Raw genomic sequence first — 11,896 nt, forward strand, 5'->3', positions numbered from 1 at the left:
ATTTGCTTAGGAGTGTTTTACTTCAAATTATATGATCAATTTTAGAGTAAGTCCCATCAGGTGCTGAGAATAATGTATATTCTGTTGTTTCAGGATGGAGAGTTCTGTAGATATCCAGTTCACTTAAATCAGAGCTGAGTTAAAGTCGTGAAAATCCTTGTCAACCTTCTGTCTCAGTGATGTGATATTGACGGTGTGGTATTAAAGTCTCCTATTATTATTGTATGGGAGTCTAAATCTTTTTGTAGATTTCTAAGGACTTGTTTATGAATTTTGTTGTTCTTATATTGGGGCATAGATTTTTAGGATACTTAGCTCATCTTGTTGACTTGAACCTTTGCCATTATGTAATGTCCTGTTTGGCTTTTTTGATCTTTGTTGGTTTAAAGTCTGTTTTGTCAGAAACTAGGATTTCAGCCCCTGCTTTTTTCTTCTTTTTATTTGTTTGGTAGATTTTTCCCTCATCCTTTTATTTTTAGCCTATGTGTGTTTATGCATGTGAGATGGGTCTCTTGAATACAGCACACCAATAGGTCTTGACTCTACCCAGCTTGCCATTCTGTGACTTTTAGTTGGGGCATTTAGCTCATTTACATTTAAGGTTAATATTGTTATGTGTAAATTTGATTCTGTCATCATGATGCCAACTAGTTATTTGCAGACTTGTTGATGTAGTTGCTTTATAGTGTTACTGGTCTTTGTACTTCAATGTGATTTTGTAGTGGCTGGTAACTTTTTAATTTTTTTCCTTTTCATATTTAGTGCTTCCATTAGGAGCTCTTGCAAGATGGGCCTGGTGGTGACAAATTCCCTCAGCATTTGCTTGTCTGAAAAGAATTTTATTTCTCTTTCACTTATGAAGCTTTGTTTGGCCATATATGAACTTCTGGGTTGGATATTCTTTTCTTTAAGAATGTTAAATATTGGCCCACAATCTCTTCTGGCTTGTAGGGTTACTGCTGAGAGGTCTGATGTTAGTCTGATAGGCTTCCCTTTGTAGGTTATCTGGCCTTTCTCTCTGGCTGCCTATAATGTTTTTTCCTTTCATTTTGACCAACATTTTTTCTTTCATTTCAACCTCACAGAATCTGATATTATGTGCCTCGGGATTGATCTTCTTATGGAATATCTTCCTGGGGTTCTCTGTATTTCCTGAATTTGAATGTTGGCCTATCTTGCTAGGTTGGGGTGGTACTCCTCAATGATATCTTGAAGTCTTGAAGTATGTTTTCCAACTTGGCTCTGTTCTCTCTGTCTCTCTCATGTACTTCAGTCAATCAGAGGTTTGGTCTTTTTGCATAACCCTATAGGTCTGGAAGTTTTGTTCATTGAATTTCCTTTTTTTCCCCGTAATCTTTTCTGCCAGTCTTATTTCAGCAAGATAGTCTTCAAGCTCTAAAATTCTTTCCTCCACTTGGTCTATTTGGCTATTGATAATTTTGGGTGCACTGTGAAGTTCTCATGTTGTGTTTTTCAGCTCCATCAAGTCATTTATGTTTCTCTCTAAACTGGTTATTCTAGTTAATAGCTCCTGTAATGTTTTATCATGGTTCTTAGCTTTTTTGCATTAGGTTAGGACATGCTTCTTTAGCTCAGTGAAGTTCATTATTACCCATCTTCTGAAGGCTACTTCTGTCAATTTTTTCGTCTCAGCCTCTGCCCAGTTCTGTGCCTTAGCCAAAGAGGTGTTGCAATAATTTGGAGGAGAAGAAGCACTCTGGCTTTTTGAGTTTTCAGTGTGTTTTGATTGATTTTTTCTCATCTTCTTGAGTTTATCTAGCTTTGATCTTTGAGGCTGCTGACGTTTGGATGGAGTTTTTGTGAGGATGTTTTTGTAAATGTGTTACTGCTTTCTATTTGTTATTTTTAACAGTCAGGTGCCTCTTCTGGTTTGTTAGGGGTCCACTCCAGACCCTATTTGCCTGGGCCCCATCCACACCTGGAGGTGTCACCAGTGGAGGCTGCAGAACAGCAAAGATGGCTGCCTGCTCCTTCCTGTGGAAACTCAATCCCAGAGGTGCACCAACCTTTTACCAGCAGGAATGGTCCTAAATAAAGTGTCTGGCCACCCTTTTGGGGGGCTCTCACCCAATCAGGAGGCATGGGATCAGGAATCCACTTAAGGAAGCACTCTGGCTGCCCTTTGGCAAAAGGGGTGCACTGTGGTGGGGAATCCGACTCATCTGCACTTCCCAGGTTCCTCAGAGCCATCAGGGGGAAGATTAATTCCACTGATCCATGGAGACCATGGCTGCCCCTTCCCTAAGGGGCTCCATCCGAGGAAGATCAGAGTTCTGTCTGTAAACCCCTAGCTGGAGTTTCTGAAATTCCTGCAGGGAGGCCCCACCCAGTGAGGAGGGATGGGTCAGTTTCCAGCCTAAAGAGGCAGACTGGCCATGATCTGCCACAGCCACTGCACTGCCCTGTGTGGTATTTCTCCTGGGTCCAAACTTCCCAGTCCTCCTGGCACCAGCAGGGAAAAAGCGGCAGACTGGAGCTGCAATTATGGCTGCCACTCATCCCCACAGGATTCAGTCATTTTAGGAAGCAGGCAGCTGCCCCTCCCTTCAGGAACTTGGTAATCTTAAACAGTCTCCAGCTGAGTGGCTGCTGAGAATCTGTACAGCTCTGTGCTCAGGACCCAAGGCCCTGGTCTCCTGGGCTCAAAAAGGGGATCTCCTGATTTGCAGGTTGCACATATCCTTGGAAAAAGCATGGTTTTCTGGGTGGAGTAGCACAATCACTCACCACATTGCTTGGCTGGAGGTGGGAGCTCCCCTTGTTCCTTTCAGCTCCCAGGTGGGCCGTTACTCCACTCTGCTTTTCCTCGCTCTCTGTGGGTTGTGTCAATGTAAGTTCTCTCAGTCCCAATGAGAGAACTTGGATGCTTCAGTTGCTGGTGTAGGACTCATTTGCAGCTTTTTTTCTTCTCTTGTCGTTTTCATTCTTCTCAGTGGGAGCCTCTGGCTGCAGCTATTTCCAGTCAATCATCTTGGTACCTCCCCACAACAATACTTTTTTATAAAGAGTTATTCAGTGAAGATTGAATAAATGGATGAACAGATGTAAGGCTAAGAATATCTTAGATATTTAATGATAGTTAATATGGATATAGGAATAAGATTATTTTTCCAAGGCTCACATGTTATAGAAAAAATCCTTTATATCTCATGTAGTGGTGGTAGAAATAAGTTACAAATGAAAGTGTAATTATTAAGTATAATAAATCAAGCTGTATAAAGCTATTGGGTAATCATTTATTAGAGTTAGCAAATACACAGCACAAGTGCTATTATATCTTTTCTTTATCTATGGCAATTATTCTAAGAAATCCTATTCCTCTTTTTTGGGGGATTCAGTTAAAATCTGAGAATCTTTATGTAGTTGTTGTAACTACTACAACATAAGGTGAAACCTGTCTGATATAAAGGCTCTAGTTTATATTTAATAAAAACCAGAAAAAAAGTGGTTACAAGGAATAGTTCTAGTTCTGTCTCATTACTGAAACCTGGCAGTTCTTAACACTTTTCTTCTTAACCATCAAAGTGACTATGTAATATTTAGGTTTACTTTTTTTTTTTTACTTGAACCCCTATATTTTTGTCTTCTTTAATGGGATTAGTGTTTTCTCCACTGTCACTGTAATTCAGAAAGGATTATCTTAATCCTCTTTAAAGTGAGTTTCCTCTTTCTACCTAAGATTGAATTGAAAATTGATTCTTCATTGCCTTGAAATATGACCATCAATTTATTTCTTGTGCAACATTATTAAATATCCCTTGGCAACAGCAATTGTAGATTTTAGGTTTTAATCAAAATTTTCTGATCATACAGGTTACACATTAATTATATTGTCAATTAACTTTGTAATTGCTTATGTAATAGGAGGGCTTTTAAATTTTTGGATGTAGTGTGTAGTGTGCTTTGAATAATAGATGAAGTTTTGTTCAAAGAAACAGGCTGTTCAAAACTTCAGTGAACGAGACTGAGAATATAAATTGGACACACTGGATGTTCACTTTTTAATTCTTATATAAAGAAGTACAACACAATATCATATTAGAAATATGTCATTAACTTTTTAAAAAAGTTATTTGTCTGTCTGACAAGAGATAACTGTGAACTTACCCTCCTTCTCTTTTGAAGAGTGACTAAAGAGCATGATTAGGCCAAGCTAGAAGGAGTGATAATGTTGTTAATAGAAGACTCTGGTAAATTATCATATTTCATATATAGAAGTCATAGTTGCATTGGCTATGGAACAGGTCCTAGAGCTAGCCAGAAAGCCCATCATGAAGATGAGAACAGAACAATAGAATTAAGGGAAGAGTACAGTGGATCTCTGACTTTATAAGTTTTCTTTTTACTGCTTAGATGTCAAACATCTGAATAAAAACTAAATAATTTATCATCTCATTTATGACTTCTCTGTGAACTCTGACATTTATGTGTTTGAAGCAAATATGATCTTTATGTATTTGAAGCAAATATGAAATTTATGAAATATGATAATATGAAATTTATGTATTTGAAATATGATCTTAAAAATAGAAAAAAATGTAGCTTAGTGGAAAAATATTAATTTTCTAACCTATCAGAAAAGGATTTGAATCCAATTTTTTCCGCTTATTAGCATAAATCTTAGGCAAGTAAACAAAAAAATTCAGCCACATTTGTAGTATATACAAAAAAAGTGCATGCAAAATGTGAAAAATTTTGTAAAACAGAAATATGTATCTGTCTTGCCATTTTCAGAATTAGAAATAATGTAAATGCCCATATTGGCACTTATTAATAGTGCTTATTATCATTATTGTTTTTAATGCTATAGTATTATTTATCCTATACTTTAAATGAATAACTACATGCTATACTTGAGTGTATAGTAAATTTTATTGTTTATATAGCTATCACTACATAATACATGTAAGGAAAATATAATGCTGACCAAATGTAAAATTTAGATATTTTAATTATAATTTTCTTTCTTTCAGAATTACTTACTGTCATCTACCTTTCCAGAGTAAATGGCTTTATGTTGGAACAGAAAGAGGAAATACACATATTGTAAATATTGAATCTTTCATTCTTTCTGGATATGTTATCATGTGGAACAAGGCAATTGAGCTGTAAGTTTGAACTTGGATATCACTTTATTAGCTTAAATACTTTATACAGTTTTGTAACATATAGGCCAAGTTATAGTTATTTGATACATCTATTATTAATTTATAATGAATTTGAGTGAAAAGTTTAGTAAAATAACTTAAAGCCATAAAGGCTTTTAAAAATACATATTACAATATTTTAGGCTTTGCAAATACCATAAATAATTAAAATTTATATCTAAAAATTTGATGACAATATAGTAAGGCTTATTCTACTATAAGTTACACATGGAAATCTCACTTTGTTATAATCAAGCTTAGTATAGCCACTTTCAGTGAGAGTGAATTGTGTTATGTAAAAATAATCATGACTGCTGCATATGATTTTAATGCTTTTAGCTTTTTCTTTTCTTGCCTCATTAAAATACAGTTCTGGGCTCAAATATCTTTTATGTTATGATATATATGGTTTTTGGGGTGTATGATTGATAGTGATTACCACTTGGCTTTGGCACTGATATTTAAGTTTCTGTGCATGTAAAATGTGAAATTCTCCAAATATCATACTTTGTGGAATTTCAAGCCATCTGTATTAGGCTGTTTTGCATCGCTATAAAGGAATCTCTGAGACAGAATAATTTATATAGAAAAGAGGTTTAATTGGATTATGGTTCTGTGGAAGCATGATGCTGGCATCTTCTCAGCTTTCAGGGAGGCCTCAGGAAGCTTACAGTGATAGTGGCAGGTGAAAGGGGAGCAGGCATGTCATATGGTGAAAGCAGGAACAAAAGGAAGAGTTGTGGGGAGGTGTCACACACTTTTAAACAACCAGATCTCACAAGAATTTACTCATTATTGCAAGAACTCACTTACTATGGCAAGAACTCACTATCACAAGAAGACCCCTCAGGGGATGGTGCTAAACCATTCAAGAGAAATACACCTCCCATGATCCAAATACCTCCCACTAGGTCCTACCTTCAGCATTAGGGATTGTAATTCAACATGAGATTTGGGTAGGAACGAATATCCAAACTATATAACCATCTATTTGTAGTATATACATAAGGAATTCTTCTAGTAAAATTATTAATCAGAAAAACGACTTTTATTTAACATGTTTATGCTCTGTACATATTAGGTCCTTGATAAGATGTTTACCTTAAAGCGGGCTTATTTTCTGCATCATATTTAGTCTAAGTTACAAAATTATTCTGCAAAATTCTGTTAAAACACCCTGTTTTTGTGAAGCTTGACTCTGGAAATAAATCTTTTACCTAATCTTAATGTTTTAGTGTGCATGTATGTTGCTTGATAAGGAAGGTTGTTACTAGTTATACTCTTGTCGTGATAGTCCTTTTGTATTATGTCTGAATGGGTCTCTTATTAATGCTCCCTCATTAGATTAGGAACTGCTCCAGAGCAGAATTTTTGTTTATTGTTCTTTTCTTGTTCTTCATAGTTGGCTTATTTCTGTGCTTTCCAAAGTCGATACTAAATTATTAATGACATTATTGAAGCATTAATATGAATACTTGTTATATACATACTACTCTTGACTTACAGCTCTTATTTATGTTTTCAAGATAATTGGTTTGAGCTATTTTTCTCTTGTTTCATTGTTCTATGTGAATATTTCTAAAAACATTTATCCGTCAACAATTATGTTTCTTCCCAAAAGTTACTTTATTAGGTATTTGGGAGGGTCTTTCCCCCTGTAATCCTAGTCCTATAAAAGCAATAAAGAGGGCAGAATGTAATACTTTTTATATAATATCATTTCAGGATATTGATAAAAATACACAAGCTTAGATAAACAAGAGACGGTTCAGTTATAAAACTTTTAAACAAATTCAATATTAGTGAAACATACATAGATGCATCATTTGTGTTCAGGTTGAATGCTACTAAAGTAATTGAGAAAAGTTTATTATCTTAAGCAAATCAAACATTTCACCACTCTTTCGATGTTGTTCCTATATTTATTTACGTAACAAATCCTTTAATGGTTCAGATTACCACCTGAACTAATGACTTATACTTTATATTTGTATATTTATATAGTCTCTACAACTTCAAGACTAGTGAAGAGTTTTAAAAAATGTGTCTTATAAGGGAGGCTAAGATCAGGAGAAATTATAGAGACAAAATAAGGCAATTTAATTTTCATATTATACATATGATTCAACATTAGAATAGCATCTATTTTATACATAAAACTATGTTTTATAGAGTTGTATATGCCTCTGAAAATGTTCTTGAAATATCTCAGGGAAATTATTAATAAACCATATATCATCACTTCCTGAATGTCTCTTGATTTATTTAGATCAGATTTCCAAACGTATGCTTCATAGAATTCTAATTCCACTGTGATAAATAACATTTTAAATGCCAATTTCCAATCTGCCAGAATTGTCTTTTTTTTGCTCTCTACCTCTTGAGATACATTAGAAAATGTATGTAACTTCCTGTTAATATATGTCAAGTGTATGGGACAGTAATAAAATATGCATATAATTAAGACTCATTTAATAAATATAATTTTAGTTCATGAATTTTAACAATATATTTTGTAAGTAGGACAAATGCAAGAATTATCTTTAAAAATATGAGATTGTTCCTATTTTAAGTCCTTATTGAAATACTTTTCATTTAATGTTTATTTTTCAGCTTATTTCTATTTTTAGTGAATTATTCTAATTGTAATTAGAGGCAATTCCCAAGAGTATGAATAGTGTATTTCCAAAATGTATGTATTGGTTATTTGGAACCTGGGACACATTCTTCATATGAACAGTGATATTTGCAGAATACCTTATAAAATAACAGTATAGAACTAAACTATCATTAAAACTATTTATATGGGAATTTATATTCCAGATTCTAGCACAAAAAAAAACAGATATTCTGTAGGGCAGCCCTAACATTTAAAAAAAAGGAACCTTTTTTTCTACATGTGATTAAAATTGGAGTATGAAATTTATAAACAAATCATAAAAGTGTAAGAGTCATGTTTAACATCATTCAAACATGTTTATCGAGCTCTGTTATTTGATAGATACTAGAAACAACTATGAGCAGAGAAAACATAATTTCTGTACTCCTGGAACTTTCAGTTTAATGAAGACAAAGCTAAATAAAAAGGCAATTACAATATATTGGTAATATAATATGACAATTTCATAAAAAGGACATCTATTATAATACAGACATGGGATCTCAAAGTGGTATCTGTGAAGGATGTTACATCTATGCTGAGATCCAAGGGATGAGTTTCAGTTAGATGAATAAAATACCAAGGACAAGGACATTCCAGGCAGAGGGAACAGAATATTTAAAGGATGGAATGTAAGATAATTTTCTGTTCTAAGCCCAGAAATTTTAAGTACTATAGTTTTTAGTTTGTTGGAATGTCTTGGAGATAGTATAGCAAGAGATAAAGCTGGAAGGCAATCAGGTTTTATAACATGAAAGGCCTTGTTTGCCAATTTGAGAAGTTTGGACTTTAAGACTAATAGGGAGCTAGATTTTGAGAGTTGTAAGCAGAAATTTGTCTCAATCAAATCTATATTTTAAAAATGCTATGCTGAATGCAGGTATGGAGAAATGATTGGAGATAAAGAGAGACTGTGTTCTTGGTAAAAATTATGTTGATAGTTGTAGGAGTTGAGATAAACCAACATATTAAAGAAATATTTAAAAGAGGGAAGAATAATAGGGAAAAATTAAGGATAACTTCCCAGCGTTTGGCTTGAGCAATGGCGTATGATGGTGCTCTTGTATAAACAGTTGTATAATGGTATACAACTGTGTATAAAGGTATATAATTTAGTGAATGTGCAAGAGATGGAGTAAAATAATAAGCTGAATTTTAGGTCCATTGAATTGTAATGTGTTAATAAGACTTTCAAGTGGAGTTGGTATAGAAGAATGGTAGGAGGCAGGATATATGGATCTGGAGGTGATGAGAGAGATCAGAATTTACAGGATTGTAAAAACCATGAGAACAGATGAAATTGTACATGAAGAGTATGTAGAGAAAATGTAGCAAACTAATAGCCATTGAACTAATTACAACTCATAGATATGGTTTGTTTGGCCATCAGATTATTTAAATATGCTCTGAATTATTATTTTCTAATATTTAAAAACTGGTAAAGCAAAGATAAAAAATTGGACTTTTTGATCAAACAATCCTAGTCTAGCATTCCTATAGGGCAATAATCAACTGCAACTGAGTAGTAACTTTCTTTATGTAGGTGAGTAATATGCTATCCAGATTGGTACAGTTCTTATTCAGCCTATTTATCTCACTTGCAATATCTGCCTGGTTCCTGGGCTTTGTGACCATATGTATAGCAGTCTAGGACAGGATACCATGGAATATCAACATTTAAGATATGAGAAGACAATGAAAAGTCCATAATGGAAACTAATATCAAAAAGACTACTTTAGTGTATGGAAGAAAAAGAACTAAATAGGGATACCTAGAAGAATTACTGCACATTTTTTTAGGTAGCTAGTGCATGAAAATAGTTCACTGATAATTCTATCTAAAGTAATTTTTTTGTAATTTTCAGAATCCAGAGTCTACAGATGCTTTTTTATTTTTAGGTCAATTTCTTATGACCATAAGTTTGGCCAGGAGTGCTTTGTGGGTTGTGGAAGTTTAATGTTAGGGAACAAGCCAGAAGAAATATCCCAAAATGTTAATAGGCATTATCTCTATACAGTGAAATAATGTGAATGCTTTTTCCTCTTCACTTTTGATGTGTTCTATGTTTCTTTAAGACAATAAGTAATGTTTCTTCCAGAGTCTGAAAAAGTAACTACAAATAACAGAGGTTTAATGCTAGATTACTTTCAGAGCTAGAATATTTTATAGTTTAAGAATCTAAACAAGAATCTTGTATGTGACCCAAGTAGTGTTTCTCAGAACAAATTTCTATGATTTCATTAATATGATCAATGAAAAAGGATTTAATGGACTAATAATTTTGTAAAGAATTGAAGAGTTACAATGCTCATTTGGCTCTAAGAAATTCTGTAGGGGAAAAAATATTTAACTTTGTTTAATTCAGGGTTTCCCAAACTTTTAAAATACTAACTTACTATTTTGGTAAGTGTTACTTCAGTCAAACCAAGAGACAGAGAGTTTATGGTTTATTGGCTTTTATGAATTCCTAGAAGATAATTTAAAGACATTAACCCTTATCAGAGGCATGTATACCTTTACAGAACACAGCATTTATGTATGAATGATATGTTACATATAAATGTGGAAAGAGTTAAAGCTAGTTTTATACTATACATACATATATATATATAAATATATATATATATATATATATATATTTATTTATTTATTTATTTTACTTGAAGTTCTTGGGTGCATGTTCAGAACATGCAGGTTTGTTATGTAGTTATACATGTTCCATGGTGGTTTGCTGCATCCATCACCCCATCTACGTTAGGTATTTCTCCTAATGCTATCTCTGCCCTAGCCCCCACTCCCCGACCAGCCCCAGTGTGTGATATTCCCTTCCTTGTGTTCATGTGTTCTCATTATTCAATTGTCACTTATGAGTGAGAACATGCAGTGTTTGGTCTTCTGTTCTTGTGTTAGTTTGCTGAGAATGCTGGTTTCCAGCTTCATCCATGTCCCTGCAAAGGAATTCATCCTTTTTATGGCTGCATAGTATTCCACGGTGTATATGTGCCACATTTTCTTTATTCAGGCTATGATTGATGGGCATTTGGGTTGGTTCCATGACTTTGCTATTGTGAACAGTGCTGCAATAAACATACGTGGGTATGTGTTTTATAATAGCATGATTTATAATCCTTTGAGTATATACCCAGTAATGGGATTGCTGGGTCAAATGGTATTTCTAGTTCTAGATCCTTGAAGAATTGCCACTGTCTTCCACAATGGTTGAACTAATTTACACTCCTACCAACAGTGTAAAATCATTTCTATTTCTCCACATCCTCTCCAGCATCTGTTGTCTCCTGACTTTTTAATGATCACCATTTTAACTGGCATGAGATGGTCTTTCATTGTGGTTTTGATTTGCATTTATCTAATGACTAGTGATGATGAGCTTTTTTTCATGTTTGTTGGCTGCATAAATATCTCTCCTTTTGAGAAGTGTCTGTTCATATCCTTTGCCCACTTTTTGATAGGGTTGTTTATTGTTTCTCTATACTGTAAATTTGTTTAAGTTTTTGTAGATTCTGGATAGTAGTCCTTTGTCAGATGGGTAGATTGCAAAATTTTTCTCCCATTCTGTACATTGCCTGTTAACTCTGATGATAGTTTCTTTTGCTGTTCAGAAGCTCTTTAGTTTAATTAGATCCCATTTGTCTATTTTGGCTTTTGTTGCCATTGCTTTTGGTGTTTCAGTCATGAAGTCTTTGTCAATGCCTATGTCCTGAATGGCATTACCTAGGTCTTCTTCTAGGGTTTTTTACAGTTTTAGGTCTAATGTTTAAATCTTTAATCTATCTGGAGTTAATTTTTGTTAAGTATAAGGAAGAGAACCAGTTTCAGCTTTCTGCATATGGCTAGCCAGTTTTCCCAAAACCATTTATTAAATAGGAAATCCTTTTCCCATGCTTGTTTTTTTCCGGTTTGTCAAAGATTAGATGGTTATAGATGTGTGATATTATTTCTGAGGCCTCTGTTTTGTTCCATTGGTCTAGATCTGTTTTGGTATGAGTACCATGCTGTTTTGATTACTGTACTCTTGTAGTATAGTTTGAAATCAGGTAGCGTGAAGCC

The 11,896-nt window shown here is 34.0% G+C and overlaps 1 protein-coding gene across 7 annotated transcripts in view; it reads left to right on the plus strand.

Annotated features, from left to right (window-relative positions):
* STXBP5L (syntaxin binding protein 5 like) overlaps positions 1-11,896 on the plus strand; it is a 419,550-nt gene that overhangs the window by 152,306 nt on the left and 255,348 nt on the right. For all 7 annotated transcript variants that reach the window (XM_017513535.1, XM_017513534.2, XM_017513536.2 and 4 more), the window contains exon 6: positions 4,995-5,129. In XM_017513535.1, the coding sequence (XP_017369024.1) occupies positions 4,995-5,129 (135 nt within the window). The remainder of the gene's footprint in view (positions 1-4,994; positions 5,130-11,896) is intronic.

The sequence above is a fragment of the Cebus imitator genome, unplaced genomic scaffold, assembly GCF_001604975.1.
Source record: "Cebus imitator isolate Cc_AM_T3 unplaced genomic scaffold, Cebus_imitator-1.0 Scaffold494, whole genome shotgun sequence".
NCBI lineage: Eukaryota > Metazoa > Chordata > Mammalia > Primates > Cebidae > Cebus > Cebus imitator.